Here is a 22,806-nt window from a genome sequence, read left to right as displayed (position 1 = left end):
TTACTATTGTCAGAGAAATACCCTGTTTTATGGCTTTCTGTTTTGGTTTTAATGATCAACAAGTGGCAGCTGACATGTGATCCTTTCAGGAAGCAGGGAAAAAAATGGTGACACCTGTCTCAAAGAGCTGTTTTCCTCCTCTGTGGACAAGGCAGATCCTTTCCAGACTTTAGCAATTGTTGGTACAAGCAAACATGGCCCAAAGTTTCTAGATCTTCCAGTCTTTCAAGAGATAAAATAGGTCTTAATTTTATATAAGATGCTGCCATTTAAAAATGTGAGCTCTCTTTTACACACACGGACTCATCCTGCTCATCATCATTATCTTTCTTCTCATCCATAGACCTGATTTGGTTGATGAGGCTGCAGTTGGCCTATTAGCCAACAAAATCCATAGGCAAGACTTGGTATTCTCTGAATGCTCCCCTCTCCCCATCTCCAGCAACACTGTGTCTCTGTCCTCTGTCCTTCTTTTCATGGGACATTTGAACTTTGGGTGGCTGCCACTCATAAGGGTTGGTGGTGGACAGACTTATCCTCATGGTAACCTTTAGGATCTAGGGAATAAAATACAATCTGACAGTGAGAGAGGAACTACTTTAATCTAGGAAAGGAAAAGAGAAGTTAATAACTAAGAAGGCAGTGCCATCAGGGAAGGTGGAGAAAGATGGGAGAATTGTTTTTTCTTTGAGAGAAGGGATGAAATTGAACTATCAAAGGCTGGGTAAGAAAAAATAAATCTCTTGATGAAAATCCCTAACACAGGGAACATCGAAAGAACCAGCACCAAGAAAGTGATAGGAAAAACAAGAAGCAAGTGGAAAAGTAGAGGAGAACCAAAAATATATACATTTGCCATTATATTGAAGTTGAACTTCCAGAGGTTTGGATAAAATACAATGCTCTAAATCTAAACGTGGCTTGTGAACCAAACCTGGCCTGTGGCCTGTTATATAACCCTCAAGCTAACAATGGTTTCTGCACTTGTCAATGGCTGACAAAAATCGAAAGAAGAATATTTTATGGCAGGTCAAAATGATGGGAAATTCCAATTTGAGTGTTCATTTACATATTGTCTGTGGCCACTTTCACACAACAATGACAGGGTTTGGGGTAAGAGGAGCAGGGAGAATCAAGTCCACGATATCTAAAGTATATATATTCTTCCCATCTCTCATTCACAGGAAAAGGTTTGCCATTCTGTTTGTGATGGCCAGAATGATAATAATGTCTGGCCTTTAGATTGAAATCAGTCCTTTTCAGAGGCCTACCTTTGTTTCCTAGCCATTATCAGAACTATCTTGCCTGTTCTTTACCTTATCCTTTCGTTCTCCTTTTTTATTTTAAGTTCCTGCAATATACCAGGAACTTAATATTACACACTAGCCATGGGCACCAGCCACTGGGGAGCAGAGATGCAGAGAACATGTTACCTGCCTTTTAGTGGAGAAAAATATCCCAGTAAAACATTTACAAATAAAGTCAGAATCATAGAAAATGTAAATAACATTAATTAGGACTGGAGGCGGCAAGGGCAGGGAGACAAGAACACAAATATATAGTCAGTAAAGGCCAACAAAATGGACAGAGTTGAATTTTTTTTTGGCTCCAAGCTTCCAGGCCATCAAAGTAAAAAGTGTTAGAAAACAATTAGATTCTATTTTCAGGGGGAGGAAGAAGAATACTCATGCAGGACCAGCAAAAGTTTTTTGTATTATGGAGTTCTTAAAAAGAAAAAATGAAATATCTCTGAAAAAAAAAAAGTATATCTACTATGTCTATATGTCCCATATATATTTCTCATTTCTCTCTGATTAAAATCATCAGGTTCTTTAATAAAAGCAATATATATAGTAATAAAGATAATAATCTTTTGTATGTGTGTAATTTAATAATTTCCTAAACATTTCCACAATTTTGCTCATTGGTCCACTCTTGGTGAAGAGTAAGTGGATATCCTTACCTCTATTCTTTGTTCAGGAAACTAAGGAGTCTAACTGTATAAACTTTTGGCCTTCATGACTGAACTAAGTTTCCTACCCCTGATCCAATGATCTTCCCACTGTATAACATTAAAGAGACCTCATTCAATCTGACCCAGGCCTCACCAAAGTAACAAATAGCTCTCTCCCCTCCTGGGAAGTTGTCTCATGGCGATGCTGCTGTCCTCCCTAGTAACTTCTCAGAAGAGCGTGTTGAAAGTCAGAGTCAAAAGCTAAAGTTAGAAACAGTATCAAGCTGTTAAGTAAGAGGGGTCAACCTGCAGCTGTCATTGGAGCTTTCGGGGTAGTAACAACGTGACCACTTGGATACATGATAATCTGTTACAGAGGAACCCAGTTAAGGCGGCCAAAATTCAACCTGAAATAATTGAATTCCCTGCCAAACACTGTCCACTGTCGTTATCTAAAAATGTAATTATGCAGCTAAATCAAACAGCTAAAATTAGTGTTGTGTAAAAACACCTTGGCTATTTAAAGTGGAGAAATTGACATTTGGATTTAGAAAAAGCCAATAGTTGAATACATTTTTGTGGTGTCTGAAGTTCTTCCAGTTCGGACAAAATCTATAGCCTGTATTTTGTTTAGAACTAGAGGTGGAATATGGCAGGCATTTGGTTTGAAGGTGATTTTCAGTGATCCCTGGGCCTTGAGCTTAAGTTGAGTGGAGTCACTTTGTCCATTTTACATCATTGCTCTCAAAACTCTGGAACTCTAAAAACACCCTGGTGTGAAGATTAGAAGAGTGACAACTTGAATGTTATCTGTGACTTCATTCTGAAGCCATAGATGTGACTAGACCAACCATCAGGAGAACAGGAAACACATGATAAGAATAGCTAATAGCCTCTTGTATTGCACATGCCCAGATGCCACGGACTTCATATGTCATGCAATCCTTTGAGGGTCTACTATCTCCATTTTCAAAATGAAGAAACTTAAGTTCAGAGACACTAAGTAACTTGTAGAAGATCACACAGCTAGTATGCAGGACACTAAGATAGTACAATTCCAATTCATGTAATTTCACAGGAATTTATACCACGTAAGATATAGATATAACTAATCATTAGGTATTACCACACACTGGAAAGATTTCAAATATTGGCTCAAATGTATTTCTCATTCATAGTTTTGGTACACATTCACTATGCCTTTAAACTCTAGGAACAGAAAGACATCTCTTATTAATACATTGCACATTAATATATAACAATTGAAAGCTCAATGACAAAGAATGTTTTTTTTAAAAATACACATAAACACAAAGCACATGGTGTTCTATTACAGAATGAAATACTGTAATGAATGTGGTGACCTGGCTAGAAATTGTTTGTGACCCAGCCCTGCCTCTTCCAAGTGCATGACGATGAGCAAACAGTTCAACTAGCGTGAGCCTATTTCCCATGTATTACCTGGGAATGAGAACAGTGCCCACTTTGGGGAGTTGTGAGAATTAAATTACATAATACATGTAAATAATTAAGCTCATTCTCTGTGCACAGCACATACAGCAAATATTAGTAGTATTATATTATTTGTACAAATCACCTCTTTAAAATTAAAACCAGGGAGAGAGAGAGAAAAGAGAGAGAGAAAATAAAAACCTTAGTTGCTTTTTGATCAGTACCAAAAAAAGCTGGGACCCATTAACCTACTCAAGTTTTAAGTGGCAACTGATAATCATATCAATTTACATTTCTCAGTGTTGTTGTTGTTGTTTTTTTTTTTTTTTTTCTCACTAAAATTCTCACACTAACTGTGCCCCTTGTCTTTTGCCCAGATTCATTAGGAATTGCCCAGATCTCATAGCCTAACAATGTTTCTCTCAGACTCTTGGTCTATCTGTCTGCCTCTCCGAGAACTAAATTAATGGAGTATTTGGTTCGTCATGTTAGGCAAGCCATTCCCAAAATAGCACCTTCCATTTTTGTAGCTTCAACTCTGCAGCTGCTGTGTCTCTTCGTTGTCTGGGAAGAAAACTTTCACATCGAGAGTTGCTGATTCGGATTTTCTTTCTTTCCCCTCTCTGCGGTGATGAGCACTTGGCTCCTGCCAGAAGCGATTTGGCTCTCAGCTTTGTAGTTCGGAAGAAGTTGGGTTTATAGATTTTCCCCTAACTCTCCATTGATGTGTTGAGCTTCAGAGGGAATAATACCTTCACGTAAAGCATGTTGCCTTCTCAAGGAGTCCTCCTGCATCCCTATGGAGTGCCTATGATTGTTCCAGCAGCCCCCTACTTCCCCGGACTGATCCAGGTAATTCAAGGCCACTGCCAGCAAGCAACTTAACTCCAGAGTGCTCAGAGTAATAATTGGAATTTTTCTGGTTGAGAAAGCAAACACTTTTAATACAGGAAAAAGCCCTCGTGTAGTCAGTGAGAAGACAGTAGGAAATCAAAAAGATGGATCACCCTAATCTGGCTATTGACATCTCTCATGGCTGAATAAATGGTGTAGTTGAGCTATATTTGCTTGTATTGATCTGGCTGCTGTTTAACATTCATGCCTTTGCTTCAGGAGGTTGGCCACGGGGCAAAGGATTTGCTCTCCTTTGCAGCTTTCTAAGGGACTCAGTCTCCCAGAGTAGATCATGAGGCAAAGTAACTTATCATGAGGTGACTTGGTTAAGAGCTTTAACCCGGAAATAGAAAGAGCATGAAATATGTGTTAATTCGTGTGTTCTTCTTCACGTGGGGTGTCTATGTTCACAGAAGGTTCCTCCCACCTGGGTTGAGTGGTGGCACGGAGGCAAAACGGAACACTCGGTTGATGGTTAATTTATGAAGTTCAGAGATTATTCTAGGAAACCCTTACCAGTTCGTTACATGTTAATGACGGCAAGAAAGTGGAGGATTGAAATGTGTGCTGGTTTCATTTTTAAGGCTATTATTTCTGTACAGGGAGAATCATCTAGGAATAAGATATTTGTGACCTTTTCTTTTTTCTTATCGGAAGTTTGTCTTTTAAAGAAGCATTGGATTCTCAGTGCCTGTCCGAAGTTCTCTGTGGAAAGCTAACATCTACTAGTGACAGAGCCTAAGCGTGGCGGAAAACCCAGCTGGCTTTTTGGTTTTGGTTTTTGTTTGCTTGTTTTAGAACAAGCATCTCTTTGTAATACATTCCGTGTCTTGTTTCTCCAGGAAAAGAAAACTAAATGCATTCAGTCGTCCTTTTACCTTCAACCTTGTGATATTTAAAATTTTTTACAACTCCCTAGCTCATTAATTAAAATTTCTGGGGAGGGTTCTGGTCAACCCCCTTTTTTCCTCCTTTTCTTGAATGTTGCTTATTGTCTGTAAGAACCTTGGTGATTTGAGATATTCAGGGGTAATTCTAAATAATAACAAAACATTTTGTCATCCCAGATTTATGGCTGTTGCTGAAGTTTAGGGTCCATATCAATGTGAGGAATAAAAGGACTGCCTAGAGAAGGAACAGTCCTCAACAACGCGGGAACCATTCCGTGTTTCCTGGCATAAGCAGGCCGATGTGGCCCACATGGAGTCTGAAGCAGGACTCAATGGCAAATTGGATGGCCTTTGCTTACACTGGAAACTTGGGGTGAAGGTCATCCATTGGAGTTTTGTCAGACCCTCTGCCACCTGTCTGATAAATAATTACAAGCAAATAGTGCCCCTCAGTCTATGCTGATTGATGCTGAAATTGCTTTTGAAAGTTCTCATAAGTTCCTGTTATAGATTAAGTGCCGGCGTAGGAAAAATAACGGCACCCACTGAAATGGGTGAATGTAATCAGGCTTAATGGACTCGAGAGCTTGTTGGGAATTAAATAACTATCGATTTGCTGGAATGTTGCTGTCATTACGAAATGCCACTCTGGACGCATTACCCCAGTGATAGATGAGAAGATGCACAGGCCAGCTGAGAAATTGGGGAGACCCTATTTCTTCCTCCTTTGGGGCATTTCAAAAATGTAACCAGTTATTTTGGGAAGAGACAAATGATTTTACTTTCAAGTCTTAGCCCGATTAAAGTTTGTTTATCTACCAACACCTTTGGCAGCTAGTTGCCCGTGAGTCAGGAAAGCAGTGCAGCAGTATCCTCTGAACCAGCTACTAGAACATGCTTCCTCCTCTTCTTCTCCCACTGCCAGAGGAAACGCTGAAATGCTGTGGACAGAGAGAGACTAGCTTTCTTTCTGGTGTTTGCCCATTGGCATCAGGAAACTCACATCACCCAGTTGCAGTAATGTGTGTAAGGGGGAGAAATGCCACTCAAAGAGAGAATGACTGTAACACTCTACACACACAGTCTCCTCTCAGCTCATGCTCTGATGGCAGCTGCCCAGCACCCCAGATGACTGTACCAGCTGTCCTACCAGCTTCTTGACCTTGTGAGTTTCTCCCAACTTTTGAAGATGAAAGGCCTATCCATAATTAAGGAGCCACCCACACTTAATAATGTAATCAGCAAGACATTAAAATGATCCAAAATGGACTGTGCACTCCATAATCGGTAGCAAGTTCCCTTTGACTAGAGCTGTGCAAACACAGCCACAGTGGCCACTGGGAAGGGCTGTTACATCAGAGCCTTTCCAACCTCAACAGCCAGTGATTCTATGGCAGAAGAATTTTCTTTTCAGAATCCTTCCAAGTGCACTTTTTGACGTTCCGATCAGCATTGTCCTGTTTTTGTCCTCTCACTTAGAGAAAAAACAATTAATAGACCAGATATTGTAAGAAGCTTTAGGAGAGCATCTCCTTATCCTGCAAAGACAGTGAGTGGAGGTGTTTCCTAATATAGCTGAGGAAGTTACTCACCAGGCTCCTTTATTCTAGGGGTAGATTCAATGGTCACCACTGACCCAGCCACCATCTCCTAAGAAAACCAGGATCTTTACCATACTGGGTCCATCATCTAGTGTCTAACCTTGATGAATGCTTATCAAGGTGGATAGCTTTTCCTTGTAATCACGTGAAGAATGCAAGAATGCATACGGCAGATTGAGATAAACCAGTTTGGACTTTTTCATGGATGGTAGTAAGCAGAAGAGAAGAGGAAAAGAGCAATAATACCAAGTGCATTGTCTAAACATTGCTTCTTTTCCCTTAGCATAGAACTCAATTTTGGTGTCTTTGGATAAAAAGGGCCTGTGTATATTCCTATTCAACCTCTGTATTTACTTCTAAATTTCCAATGGTACTTCGAATGACCAGCAAGTTGTCTGACCTGAGAACAAGGGAGGGTCTCACAGGTCACTTGTCAAAGGCAGACTTCAGTCCAGATGCTACCGAGAGGATATACCCAAGCCATAGGCCATGGCTGCATAATGTCAAATTATATAATCAAGACACTGGCATTGCCACTGATTAGATTAATCTGTTTGATTAGTGCTTGTGTGTAATGAACTGTGGGCTCTAGGGTACAAGTTCAGGACTGCACCCCTCATTCTAGATACCTGTCTGACAGATAAACCCTTTGAGCATACATGGCTAGAATATTCTTCATACTGGGTCAAATAATTCCCATCCCAGATGAGGTATTTTAGATAGCAAGTCAGAAAACATATTCCTAGATGGAGGATAGTGTAAGTAGAGCCACACCCACCTCACCATGAGTTTGTTCATTTAGCTTTTCATTCACTGTACACATAAGCTAACCAGGCTCTGTTCTAGGCCCAGGAACACAAAAGAGACAGTTACAGCCACTGACCTGTGGGTTCATAGCTTAGTGGGAGATAACTCTAGATAGACACAAAATGATAATAATATAATAAGAGCAGCAGGAAAGAACAATAGGTAACAATTATTGAATTCTTGCTATGTGCTAGGCCTTGTGCTAAATTTATTCTCACAATAACTCTAAAGTTGGGTACCATTGGTTCACTCTCTTATCTGTAATTTTCAAAGAGCTCTGAAAATCAGAGGTTTGTGGAGGAGGGAGTTTGGCCCCAGAACTAATTTATTTGGGAACTAAAATAATGAATGGCTATTTATAAACTTTCTTTATCCAACTTAGTGTGAATTTTCATATATTTTTCTGCAGGAGTATTAATGTGTTTGATTTCAAGGTGTTGTCCCAGACCCTGCTAAGGGTATTACATAATCAGTGTTTCCACTGAAATACCTTTATGAAAAAGAAAATTTAAAAACAATTTTTGAATTTCAAAATACAAGCCCAAGGGTCTCAGACAAAGAATCACAGTCTTACATTATGATGTCCCTTTTGTATATGAAGAAACTAAACCGGACACCTAGAGAAAGGGAACTTACCCAAGGTCACAAGGAATATCAATTACAGAGCTGAGGTCTGGACTGATTCTGCTGGACCAGAGCCCTCCCTCTGAATCACCAATCCATTGATGAGGTGTATCCCTAGGAGTGCATAAAAAAACACTGGTCAGGGAGTAGGTAGGTGTCTCTTAGGGTAGGAGGAGAGTGGTTCAAAGGGGAAGGTGGCATTTGAGTCAGGCTGTAGAGCAACCTCAGACATTCACTAGGCGAGCAAAGGAGAAAGCCCTCCCCAGCAGAGAACTCAGGTGAATTCATGGTGTTGGGCTGACACATGAACATGGACCTTCAGTTTCTTTCCCAACCCATTGACACTGTGGGAGCTGACATTGTTTAAACATAGGTCTCAAACATCTAAAGATATAGGGAGAAAGGAACGAATCTCAGAAATGGAATTCCTAAGCCCTGGATCTCTGCGTGCCTCAGATAGGAACCAGCTCCAAAGCACCTTCTGTGATCCAGCAGGTAAATATGGAATTCCCTATATCGGAGTCCTGAATACCCTCTGCCATCCTTCCCCTCTGAAACAGTAAGCTCTCTGGCAGAGGAATGTTGATTAATTCCTCTCTGATGTAGATAGCAGTGGTATAAACAAACCCTGCCACCTGGATTGTGAAGCAGAACTCAGCATCACTGAACTTGGTAATGTATGTTATCAGAGATCTGCCTACACATATGTAGCCATGCTGGGAGTTAGGCAAGTGCTGGTTTCAATGGTGGACCAAGAGTAACCACCCCAACAGAAAAATAGGGAAGCATATAGGGAACTTGCTGGTCATTTGGATACACTTCCAGGCGAAGTTAAAAGAAATAAACTTGTTTGGCTCTGTGGCCGCTGGAGCCCTTTTCAGATTTTGGGTGTTGCTGCCCTGCAGTGTTATCTCCGTGTTCTGAATGTCTGCTGATTTAGAAAGGAATCAGAATGTACACGGGCTGCAAATACTGGTGGTGTCATTTACTCTGAAGCAGCTCCATCTTAGTCACTAAGTGACTTTTCTGTACTGCCAAAGACACCGTGTCAACAACAGACTAAATTAAAGAGTCAGGGAGGTGGCAAATTCTCCAAAGAGAATTTGGAGTCAAATAGGTCCAGGTTGATATATTGGCTCTGGCATGTACTAAGCGTGTGGCCTTGGGCTTGTCAATTAACCTCTCCAAGGCTGTTTTCACAGAGATGAAATGAAAGCAGGAATACCTGTCTTGCAAAGTGGTTGTGAGCTTTAAATATGATTCATCTTTTCATTCGGCAATTATTTATTAAGCACCTTCTATATGATAGGCTGTGAACTAGGAGAGGCTCATGAAGCAGTACCAACATGTATCTTATATCCTGCTATTTAGAAAAGGGTCTGGCATATATGGGAGTAGAGAGAGAGAGAGAGAAAGGGCGGGGGGAGAGAGAATGCAAATAGGTGTTTATTTAGGGCTCTTTTATCTGAAAGTGAATAAAATCTAATTTATATTGGTTAGAGGGAAAAACAAAAATGTCCAGTTTTAGGCACGGTTGAATTCTGAGGTTCTAATAACCCAACCCTGCAGTGGCTGTTCCTACTTGATCTTTGTTTACAAGCATACCATGTCCAAGTGATGTCTAAGACTGCCCCCTGCTATTCTGGGCTCGTCTCAGCCAGTCTCTTTCCCACCTGTTTCTGCAAAATTCCAGATAGCGGTCTTCTTGGCTCATCTTCCCAACCATGCCCATCCCCAAACTAATCACCTAGACTCTGACTGTCCACAATAGAGCAGGATCCTGGTTGGGGTCAGCGATAACTGAGCTTTATGGGCTATGAGCGGAGAAAAAAAAATGAGTTCTGTTTTTAAAAAAAGGATGCTGGACAGGTAAAAGCTAGGTTCTTGTTATCAACAAGAAACTATTACAAACATCCATATTTTTTTTTCTCCCTCAAACTCTGCACATAGCCTCCTCATGGAAGAAAGTGGTAGGTTTCTGATCTTACTTATCCTGATTGCTTTTTGCCAATTGTCAAAGGCACCAGGCAATTGGCCATCACGTAGTGCATCTTAAGTCTCTATTCATGATCAAGTGTATTATAGGCAGATGTGGCAATTTTACTCAGCATCTTCCCACCTAAATCAGTTACACCAGTGTCTCCCACCAGGGTATATATGGGACATTTCTACTATTTTACAAGTGGGAACACCATGGTTTAGGGAAGTAAAGACATTCTGAGAAGGACATCCAGTAATTGAGGCAAGAATGTTGTTTTCAGATCATGCAACCATATCACTTCTCCTATTCAGAATACCTACAAGAATAAATAAATAAAGTCTGTTCTGTTTTATAGAAATGCATTTCTTTTAATTAAAAGATTAAAGGAACACTGTCAATCTCTTCTGATGAATATCAGTCCTATAAAAAGGACATGTTTCTGCAGCAGCCATCTGTCTATTTTGACCATTTTAATGGCAGGCTATATCAGCTAGTATGCTTTTTATAATATGTTGGCATGGGCCAAGCCGGGCTGGGTGGACTTGTGGATTTCACACTCTTCTTTGCTGCTTTGGTGTTCAGCAATCTGAGCCTCTGGTGCTGAAGCAGAGCCCCCTCCCTGTCTTTTAAAGGTTGTTTTGGGTTAATGCTTTCCCCAGTTGATTTATTATGGAGACACTCATCCCTATTTATGTTTCTTTCCTGTCTAAAGATAGTCCTATCAAATAAGCATCCCACCAGCATGCACACATCCAGCCACTTGATTAACTGCTGAACCCAAAGAGGTGGCCAGAAACATTGAACTCAATACTCCAAAGCTGTTTTCCTCTGGGCAAGTAGGGCTGTTGTTCTTCTCTGTAACATCCAGATTCTAACTTGAACTCTTCAGGCCTGTAAAAGTAGGAGGGAGGGGAACTGTGAAATTAATTCAGTCAACGAACTAATTATTTATTGATCACAGGCACCATGCTGGGTTCTCTTCTAAGCTCTGGAGACAGTGAGAATACTAAGGCCCAGTATCTCTGTTCCAATGTAGTTTAGAGAGCCAGCCCTTGGCAGCAGAGTCAGAAGTTAACACAACTACTAAAGGTAGAAATCTATAAAGCCTCAACCTCACTCATCCCACCCAATATGAGGTCTTGACCAAGACAGTTTTGCTACAATCCCAGGAAGATGGCCTCCTATAGATAGGCTGTACATCCTTCCCAAATGATAGGGTTTCTGGGCATTTTCCAAGGGACAAAAGGTGTTTCTGCTTTGTTTTATTTTGGGAAGGGGGAAGAGTCACAGCAAGAGCTCTGTGTCTGCAGCAGTGGCCAGCTCTGCCCTGCCCTGCTTCATATCTGGCTCAGAGTAAGGCAGTCGAGTCCAGCACCTTACTGCTGTTGGGTAAAGGTGTCCTCCACCAGCTATCACCTTTTGTTCCACTCTCTAATCCTCATTGGCTCCTGAAGGTAGAGAGGGTTCGGGGACTGGAGAGGCAGTCAGCTTGTCCATTCCACAGTGTTCTCAGAAATGACTCTCCAAAGAGCTATTTCTTCTTATTTCATGAGGCAGCACAGTTAAGAATTTAGACCAGAGAATTTAGTGTACAGGATTTAGACCAGGAAAACCTGAGTCTGGCCATGACCTTCCCATGGTGACTTTTGGAAAGCTACTTGACCTCTCTGAGCCTCTACTTCCTTTCCTATAAAATGGGAGTTATATCCTGTATGTTCTGCCTCCCAAAGTCCATGTCCGTAATAAAAGAGCTCAAACATGAGCACATGCAAGACCTTTGTAGTACAGCCATGATGTTATTCAGGCAGAATGACTTAATGTCAAGGTCAATATGAGTTGGCACCTTGGCCCCTGTGTGATATGGGGCATCACCTCTCTGAGATTCCATTGGGTGTGACACTGTCCCTGCCACATCCCAAATGGGATTTATATGATGAGGTGATGTTTGTGAAGCACCGAGAACAGCACCTGCTCATGGTGGGAACTCCATAACATCTGGCCAACATTGCTATTGTTGTGGGTTTTCCATGATATTCTGGGTTGCTTTTCTTTCAGTTTCATATGAAGGTGCTTCAGGTTTGGGGGTGGATGGGCACCTTTGCAGCTCTCCATTCCCAGTCTCGAAGAAGATTCCTGACAACCATTGGATACATATTTTTAGTGCAGCTGGACAGGATGGGGTGCGATCAGGGAATGTGGTGGAAGAGAGTAGGATGGGGTTTGACATTTTTAGCACATGACCTTGGGTAGTGTGAAGACCACATTTCTCCCACTTCTTAAGTCAATAGCCGGGGGATCTGGGAATGCTAGACATGCATGAAATAGGATGTACAGGCCTCAGTCATGTTGAGTCCTTAGCCAAATCTTTGTTCACATGCTCCATCAGGATATCTGGGGCTGGAACTAGAGCTGGGTGGGAGGGGGAGGGTGGGCTTTGATGGGGGAAAGATACGCCCATCTCCTCCCCTCCATGTGGCCATAGCCTTCTGGGGACAGACTCTTTGGGACCACCCACACCTCTGTTCCATGCACCTCCTGGGACAATGTGGGAGCTTAATAAATGTTAAATAATAAGAAGAATAGCTTCCATCTGTCAGTGCTTGGTGGCAGGGAGGCTATGCAAGCAAAGACTGCTGACTGGCACTGGGCAGCTTGTGGGGAACCTTTGGGGAAACACACAGCTCTCTGAGTTGCTTCGCGGACCTCTTGTATCAAGGTGTTCACCAGTCCTGTTACTGATCAGAGTTCAGGCAAATTCATTAGCAATGCAGGTGTCCACCCTAAATCCCAGATCATCTATATCAGAACTGCAGGGAGCAGGGACCAGTGAACTGCATGCTTCACTGGCAATCCCAGGTTTCTGATGAGCAAGTGGACTTGGGAACTGGTGTTGACCAATAATGCAGAAGCTCTGTTGAAGTTTGAAAGGGATGAAGGATCTGCCCTCTGAACAGACGGTCTCATAAATTCATACTTCCATCATTTTCTTGGAAGAAAATGCCTACTGGGCTTTTTGCATTTAGTTATAATAAAAACAAGAACAGCTGCTTGTTTTCAGACATTTACTATGTACCAGGCTGTGTGTAAGGCATTTCACCTCCAGTATCTGATTGAAGTGTTATATTTTAGAGAGGAAAAAGCAGGTGAAAAGGATGGTGTAGGGTTGTGGGCTCTGGAGCAGACTACTGGGCTCATCTTCTCCCTCCACCTGTGTGACCTCAGGCACCACTTATGACCTCTGTGACCTTGGGCAGGATTCTTGCCCTCTCGGAGCAGCATCCACCTTGTAGGCTGGTAGTTAAAAGAACCAAAGCATATAAAGTCCACAGCACAGTGCATGACACGTGGAAACTACAACACAAACATATTAGCAATTTTATCTTCAAACACATGCAACACCAACACAGCTGACATTAAAACCAAACAAATAAGAGAGGCAACATGGAGTGTTTGCTACATATGGAGCTAATATTGAATATTTTCTAAGAATGTGAGCTCTTAGGTGAGACTGCCAGGTAAGAATCCCAGCTTTGCCTCCTTGGGGAAGTTCCTAAATCACCCTGTGTTACAGGTTCCCTACCTGTAAAATGGACATATTAAACACCTAAGTCCATGCTTTAGTATCCTCCATTGGATGCAGACGATAACAGAGTTGCTTTTGAGGATCGAATGAGTTAAAACTTGTAAGACACTTATATTGGCACTTGGTATATAGTAAGGATTAAATAAGGGATAGATATAATAACATAATAAGGATTACATCAATATTATCACATATTATATATTATTTATGCATAATAATATGCATTATAAGCATACATATTAGATATAATTATATATAATTATATAGTACATAATGACATATTATTTGTTATATAATGATACATACAAGGAAAGATGATTACATGTCATTTCATGTATCATTATACAACAGTTACATCTAATATTATTATAATATAATAATTACTACACTATATGTTATAATATGTATCACATAATACATTTCATTATTATTGTATCATGACAGTATAGTTATTTACATAATATATATTATAATATAACACTTTGTAATAATAGTTATTTAATAACCATATCATATGATTATATGCTATAATTATTTAACTATGTGATAATAATATATTATTATTATTTCTTTTGCTACTGCTGCTAATCACTCCATTCGGTACTTTCTGTAGAATATTCCTACTACTTCAAACCATTCTAGACAGACTTATTTTAAAAGGAAGCAAAGTAACATACCTGCCCTAGCTCTCAGGGCTAAGAAGCAGCAGACCTGGTGTCCTACCCAGGCAGTCAGGCTTCAGAGCCCATGCTTGCAGAAGGGACTGTGGCTTTGGTGCCATCTCCCCATTCTCTAAGGGGGAACATCCTTGTCTTGTACCTGTACAACCTCTTCTGAGCAGAAAGCTAACACGGCTCCATGCCTCTGTCGTTTCTCTCCAGCTTTCTGCCTTGCAGCTCTCTGTCAGACCTTGCTTCCTTCCCCTGGAGGCTGGTTCCTGGAAGCGGGGTGGTGAGGAGGGGCTGCTGGGACATGGTCCTTGTGGTTTTGTTTACAAGAGCTTCTTTTTGGTTATTGATGTCTAAACCTTCTGGAAATACACTTTCCTTTTCTCTTTAAACACAAATCAAGCAACATTACCAACACACATTCTCTGTCAAATATGTCAGTTACTCCAGGGGCCGTGGACAGCTTGCAAGTGATGTCTTCTATTGTTACTGTGGCGGTGTTATTTCTCCCTTCAACAGCTCTGTGTTTGTTCCATTGAGAGGTATAAACACTCAGGTGCCTGCTATCTGTGAGGTTTTGACAGAATATGTGAAATTCACATGGACTGTCCAATGACCATCTTAGTAAGGCGACTCCTCAGGCCTGACAGAGACTGGCTGCGTGGGCAGCCCTGTATTTGCCCAAAACCTTTTCCAGGAAGTTGGGTGGGGGCTTATTGATTCTAACGAGCTAGTGCTTGTTTCCCACCTGGTGTTTTGGCAGGTGGTTCCCATTGTGACTTAGCTGAGGGACTTGGCACTGCCTGCCAGAGGGCCTAAGATGTGTGCAGGGGCTGAGCAGATGTTGGACTCATTCACCCATCATACAGAATGCCAGTCATCAGCTGCTGAGTCCTGTCCCTGCCTGTGTTGTAAGAGACCAGTGCTCCCATTTGCTGCATGATGACGGGGTCGCCTGAGGATGGATAAAAAGCCTTCCACTGCTATGGGTAATGCAGAGCATATGGGATTCTTATCTGTCCAAACAGTTGTGGCATTTGTGTGTGAAATACTGTCTGCATGTGTATTTCTTTAGTGTTTGGTTCCAAAATCAGGGCCTCAATAAGTAGCACTTTGTGGTTTCCTCTGGGGTTGGACAGGGCATGTGTTTATGATATCTCTGCTTCCTGGTCTCCCGACTTCCTCACATGCTGGCATGAGTTCTTTTTCTTTCATATATATATATATATATATATATATATATATATATATATATATATATATATATATATATATTGTGTTTTATAATTGTTCCAATTATAATTGTTCCAATTATTTTCCCCTTCGCTCCACTCCACCTAGCCCCCACCACCACCACCACTTCTGTAGTCAACCCCCACCCTGCTGTCCATGTCCCTGGGCCTGGGTTCTGACTGCCCAGTCACCCAGTTAGATGAACGTTCCTCTGCCATCCTGGTTTACTTTGTAGGGGCCTTATTGCTGATACATCTTGGTATTATCCCAGTGTCCCACATGGTCCAGGTGTGTCTGCTTTATTCGTTCGCACCTTTGTGTTTAGATCTGCTCAGACATCAGAAATAAGTGGGACTGAGGATGGTTTGGCTTATTGGGAGTTAAAAGAGAGCAGATGATCTCCACCATTTTGAATGTCAAGGAAACAAAGATAAGCAGGGGCACCTGATGCTCAGGGGTCAAAAAAAAAAAAAAAAAACAAAAGGAAAAAAGTAAAGAAGGAGAAAAAAAACAAAGATGATCTTTGAATGTGGATGTTTTTGTTAAGATCCCTTTGGGCGAAGGAACAGAACCTAATCCTGGTGAGCTTAATAAAAATAAAAAGGGGAGTTATTTATATTTTTACTTTAAATTTGAGTTTTAATGCATAAACAATTTTATGCATAGAAAATCCTGTATTCAAAAGAGGGGAGAAAATAAAAATATTAGGCCAAGGGAAGCTCAGGAGGTAAGGCAGGCCTAGAACCTTGGCAGGCAGAATTTACAGGTATTCTCTCCAGGTGAATGGTTCTCAGCCAGGGTGATATTGTCCCCTAGGGGCATTCTGGCCATGTCTACAGACATTTTTACTGGTCACAACTAGAAGGAGATTGCTACTGGAAACTTACAATGCATAGGACAACCAGAATTATCTGGCTCAAAGTGTCAGCAGTACCAGGATTGGATACTGCAGTGGCTCAGCCACGAAGACCACCAGCTTTTCTATGTGTCTTCATTCAAGCTCCTGATTCCCAGGAAAGGATCTGATGGATCCAGCCTCAGGTATTTCTCAACCTTTGAATCGATGAGTTATGTTCTAGACTTCCATGGACTTGGAACCCATTTGGAATATTGTTTACAAGTCCTGGGGAAAGAGCATTGGGTAAGGACTGACAGGAGCCAGAAGCCTCCCCAAGAGATGTGTCTCGCAGGCTTTACTGATAACCTTCGGTGGACCTCACCGGTGGCTGAGGTCCAGTCCAGCCAGCACAATTCACACAGAGCTATCTGCCTACAGGAAGGATGTCACACCTTAGCGCCAGTCTCATCAAGCAGCCAATTGTTTGGCCTTTGATTTTAGCTTGTGGCCTCCTTCTCTGGCTCCTTTCCAACAGAAATTCATGAAAAATAAGTAGACTATTTTTTTTAATTATAAAATTAATACAGGATAAATGCTAAATTAGTTGGGGCAATCAGAAAAAAACACAGACAAACATATACAGTCACACATCCCCACATATACACAGAAATCATTATCCACCACCTGAAATAACCACTTTCAAACCACTATATGTATCACTGTTTTTGTTCCCTATAGATATATTTGCTTCCTCAAAAAAGTTCTCATACTCTCATCCTATATACAAAATTTGTATCACTTGCAGCCAATATTTTCCCAATAAAAGGCTTTTAAAAATAGAATTAATGATTGTTTAAAACTTATGAATATCCGTTCTGTTAGGTACATAAATATTACGGTGGCATCTTAAAACACATACATGTCCTATATTCTTTCCCCTTCGATCAACCATGACAAGTTAGTAGCTAAGTTCCTAAGTAAATGGACCATCAGAAAATTATAGAATTTAAGTCAGATGGGGAGAGAAAGATTGGGGCCAAGGAGAGGAATACAACAAATAATTCCAGGGATTAGAGAATCACATAAGAAAGAGGCAGAGTTTGGCTGACCCCAGCCCACCAGGTGGGTGGCTCTACTCCCAGCTTTCCTCCTAAGGTCTATGAATTCAGGGCACTGAAAGATGTGCTTTCCTTTGAGAAAAGAAAAAGTCAAGGAGTGCACTAGTACTTTTTGGAACACAGAATTATATCTTAGAGACCTAGCCAAAGTGCAGGCTATTTTCAGGACTATAACTTGGGTTATAAAGCCAAGATGCTCAAGAGAACAAGATCTCTTGTGGGCAGCCTTCTGTAAGGAGCAAAGTCTGGGGGACAGGACAGACCCATCGTGTCAGCTTTCATCACCTCTGCCCGAGTATTTCTCTTGCAAATCAAATCACATCTAAGGCGCAAGATCAGTTTTCAATGTAAATAACTTTGCTTATTCTCTTAAAAACTAAATCCTTCTCCTAATTTTCTTAAGTCCTAAAAGTGTAACATTTTCTCTTTATAGATTGGAGAAAGAAGTCACGGACTGGGTTTGCCAATGGCATTAGAATGAGGTCAGGCAGGCAGTCCTTGTTGGAATGCATACAGAAAATTCAAAAGACCTTTGCTCAGTCAGTAGCTTACCAGTTAATGTTCTTCCCTTTCAGTCTGAACCTCAAAATCAAAATAAGAGTGGTGAGCCATCATGTGCACTTCAGAAGCCAGGGAGGGATTGGTTTGGGAATTCAGATGGCTCTGGTTTGATTTCCATATGTGCTTACTGATTTATTAAATATTTATTGATTCTTAAGTGTATGCTGGACAGTGGGGTTGCAGGGGTGAAGAAGACCACTTAGATTTAATAGGAAACGGAATCAATAAGCAGGAGACCATTTGATGGCATTAAGTGTTATGACGAATATAAAACAAGTTACATGATAGTGACCAACTGAGAGGGTTATTTTGGATAGTGGAAGGGGGGAAGGTGTGGAATTTGAGCTCAGACCTGGTTTAAAGTAGGAGCCAGCTGTGTAATGAAGAGAGTTCAGGCAAAGGGCACACGCAGAAGTCCTAAGGTAGAATGAGTTGGGCCCCTTTTGGAACTAACATGGTTGGTCAGTACGACTGGGATATAGAGGATGAAGGGGGAGGGGGAGGAGTTAAAAAGCAGACGTGTGGTCAGCAACCAGAACACATTCAGCCTTTTAGGATACTGCAGGAAGTTTAGTGTTTGATCTAAGAGAGATAGAAAATTGCTGGAGTGTTTACTGTAGGAAAACACCATGATCTTATCTAACATTATGAAAAGTTTTCTCTGGAAACTAGATGGAGGATGGGCAAATGGCTTTAGCGGGACAAGAGGGATAACCAGGAGGGCAATTAGTGTGTATTTGGATGGAGATTGCCAACACCAAGGTAGTCATGGTTGGCTAATGAATATATATTCTTCATGCTGCCATTCCTTAGATCTTCATTGACTAGACCATTTTTCCCTGAAAGGAGGGCTAGTTGCCAGGGCTGAGGTAGAAAAGAAAATCACAATGATTGTGGGAAGAGAGGTAGAGGGGACAGGAATTATAGAATTATGTCGGTATCTGAGGGTCTGGTAACTTGTGTTGCTTCAGGGGAGTGCCACATGTGTGTTTAATTGTTAATGATCCAAAAATGCATCCAATGGCTACAAGCAAGCCTGCTGAAGCACTGGGGATCAGTCTTGGGTGCTTTATTAAGTCTTGCTCTACCAAGGCTGTGAGCAGCATCTGGTGAGCCATGTGCTCATGGACTGGATTTTCCATCACAGGAGAGTTCTTGTCTTAGGGCTGGCTGATTTCCCCTTTATTTTATTTTAGCAGAAGTAGGGAAGGCCCCTGGGGGCTAGATGTCTCACTTTTATAATTTGTGACAACAGGAACAACTTAGGAATTTGGATGCAGACAGACCTGTGTTCCAGAACCAGCCTTGCAACCTATTAGACTTGATCTTGAATAAATTACTTCTCTGAGCCTCAGTTTACTCATGCACAAAATAGAAGGAAATGTTTGCATGTCAGAGAGCAGCAGAAAAGATTATTATGCATAACTAATTAATTAGTTCCTTCTATAATTTTTATAAGACTTTTATTTAGCACCTGCTACCTGTGAGAAACAATGCTCAACGTTAGCAGAACGATGCTCAAGAAGTCAGATAGGGTCTCTTTCTTAGTGGAGTTTATGATCTCGTAGAGCAAAGAGTCAAAACAAAGAATGAAACCACTACAACCTATGATTTAATTACAATTGTAGTAAGTCCTAGAAAGAAAATAATATAGGAAGGAAGGAAGAGTTAGTGATGGTGAGAGTGGTCATGCTACTCTGTCATTGAGCTAATGTCTCAGTGACTGGAGAGCCTTCTGCCATCCATCACTCCTCCATTTTTCTGAGCTTCCTGGGTTTGTCTTGGAGATACCTGATAACACACCCTTCCATGCCTGAAATACATATGTCCATGGAGAACAGCTGATTTACTGTGGAGCAGGGAAATGTGCTTTTCCAGAGTTTGGGAGCCACCTGTTTCTGGGAGTGCCGTGGAAATGCACATTCTGTCACTTCATCTTGAGGTCCAGGCAGTGAATTTTCAGCTGTCAGCAGCTGTCTTTCCTGATTCGCTGCCCAGGAGTTTCCAACCCCAGGAAAAGCCGATCATAGCCCTCACCAGTAACTTTGAGCTCACTCTCCAGAGCTGAGAAAGAAAGGGGGGCTCCTGCAGAGTGATTCGTGGGTGTGGGTTCTTAATTAGGTGGCTGGGAATTTCCCCTCAAAGTATATATCAAACTGTGAGCATATGGTCTTGCAATGGAAGGGTTTTGCAATCCCAGCTGATTGTCAAACAACCTCATGGCAGAAACATACTTAAGAATCTCTGCTCCAGAAACAGCCATGGCTGTGTGGCTCCTGGGTAGAGAAAGTCTTCTAGCATTTCGAGGAGGTCAACTGGACACGGCAGTACAATGTAACCCAACTCTCTGCATGTGTCCCAAGACAGAGCAGAAAGGACTGGTCTTGTCCTCCACTCTGGGCCAGACAACCAAGGAAGAAGGGACTTAAGTTTGCTTATCCTGTTCTCAGAAGTTGCATCACCCCACCCTGGATGCAGAGGTGTGTCATTATGGGATATCTATCTCTTCTCTTTCCCAAATGAACATCAACGAGGGAATAGGAGAACTCATAACAATCCATCAGCCACCAAATTTTTGCTTCAGGTTCCCCTCTCTGCTGTTTGGTGAGCCCTGTTCTTCTAGAGCCCTTTGTGTTCAGCTCCTAAAGAGGAGTAAGGTGGGACTAGATTGATAAAGAAATCCAGAAGTTGTGGCCATTCTCCAGAAAGAGGGTGATAGTGGCCTTGTCTGCACAAACTGGTTGAACAATACTTCTAAATCTTCCATGCAATTCTGGAAAGACATTTGTGTAGGAGTTTGGAACACTGCACTCTTATTCTATATCTGTGCCTGGATGTCTGTGCATTACTGAGCAAGTCTCCTGGCTTCTGTTCCTCGTCTGTGTGCATAGAGCAGTGTTTTCAAACATGGACATGACGATGTTACACACACATCACTTTTGCATATGACTTCAAGTTTTGTTCCATGTATGGACCCCAGAAAGGAAGCCCAGAGCATGCCATAGTTTCCTAAACTTCAGACACTCAAATGCTTTGTAGCACCAGTAGTGCTGTATATTTTTATTTAAAAATACTTTTATTTAAATTTACTTAGTTTCTATAACTAGTGTAAATTAATTCACAATGCAACTTTTAATCTCTACTTCAATTGGACATTTACCATTACAAGATATAAATAAATGGTATTGACTAAAAAATACATAGATTGCACCAACTAGAATTGGCTATAATAGAAAGATAGACAATAACAGGTGGAGAAATTGGAACCTGCATATGTTGCAGATGGGAATGTAAATTTTGAAGCTACTTTGGAAAATAACTTAGTAGCTTCTCAAAAAATTACATGTAGAGTTACCATATGACCTAGCAATTTCTCTCTACATATATATCCCAGAGAACTGAAAATAACACATGCCCACACCAAAAGTTATGCACAAATGTTCATAGCAGCATTATTCATAATAGCCTAGTAACAGAAACAACTTAAATGCACATCCACCAATAAATGGATGGAAAAAAGGGGGAAATTATTCAGCCATAAAATAGAACAGAGTACTAATAGTTGCTACATCATGGATGGACTTTGAAAATATTATGCAAAATAAGAGGCCCAGATACAAAGGACCACGTATTACATGATTCAATTTATATTAGATGTCTAGAATAAGCCAATCTATAGAGACAGAGCATAGATTAGTGATTGCCAGGGGCTGAGACTCTCCTTAATACTCAGAAAAGCAAAATGAATCTTGAAAAGGAAACTGCTTCCTAAAACCTCGTAGAATCAAGAAATGCTTAGGATTCCATATTATTTTAAGTACTATGACTTACTTGTGCTAATCTTTGATACTGATGGCTATCAGGACAGGAACGAGGATATTTTATCTGAGGAAAATAAAATTCTCTAGAAGCATGCTATACTGTGTGAAGCCACTAGCCACATGTATCTATTTAAATTTAAAGTTACACTGTTGACAGGCCCAGTGCTCAACAGTGGTTTGTCTTTCTTACAGTGGACAATACAGACAGGCTTTTTGTTTGTTTGTTTGTTTATTGCTTAGAGTTATATGGGACAGCACTATTCTAGATGATTGGATTAATTATATTGCTATGCTATTGTCTCTTATTTTCTCCCTCCTTTCTTTTTCCCTCATTTAAGCAGACATGACTGCTGAAACCTGACAAATAATGTAGTAAAATTAATAGTTAATATTTACACTTGCTTTGTGCCAGGTGGCACAAATGTTTGTGCCAAACATTTAACATGTGTTATCTCAGTTAATCCTCACAAAAATTCTAACAGGCAGGTACAGTGATTATCCCTACTTTAGAGATGAAAAAACCAAGCATCAAAGAAGTTAGGTCAGTTGATCAAGTTCACAAAAACCAATGAATGGGGAAGCCTGGTATTTGAATCCAAGTCTATTGACTCTTTCTATTCCATCTTTTTTATCTCAATCTTCTATGGCTTGGAGCTTCTGAAAGAGGCACAGATCCCGTCTCTAATCCCAGCTAGGATTCTTTCAAGACCTCTCAGCCCTCTTCCTTTTCATTTTAAAATTGTAATGTAATATCTATGTTTTCCCTAAAATACTTTCAACA

General features: G+C 41.0%; 1 protein-coding gene across 10 annotated transcripts in view; it reads left to right on the top strand.

Moving 5' to 3' along the window:
* Window positions 1-3,974: 3,974 nt before the first annotated feature.
* Window positions 3,975-22,806, top strand: part of RBFOX1 (RNA binding fox-1 homolog 1) — a 349,131-nt gene continuing 330,299 nt past the window's right edge. For all 10 annotated transcript variants that reach the window (XM_090277051.1, XM_090277043.1, XM_090277044.1 and 7 more), the window contains exon 1: window positions 3,975-4,258. In XM_090277051.1, coding sequence (XP_090133177.1) covers window positions 4,172-4,258 — 87 coding nt within the window. In that variant the 5' untranslated portion in view covers window positions 3,975-4,171. The remainder of the gene's footprint in view (window positions 4,259-22,806) is intronic.

Source organism: Furipterus horrens, unplaced genomic scaffold (genome assembly GCF_987537825.1).
Source record: "Furipterus horrens unplaced genomic scaffold, mFurHor1.1.pri manual_scaffold_5, whole genome shotgun sequence".
Classification (NCBI taxonomy): Eukaryota; Metazoa; Chordata; class Mammalia; order Chiroptera; family Furipteridae; genus Furipterus; species Furipterus horrens.
Note: the sequence above shows the minus strand (reverse complement) of the source record. Positions and strands in the feature narration are given on the sequence as shown.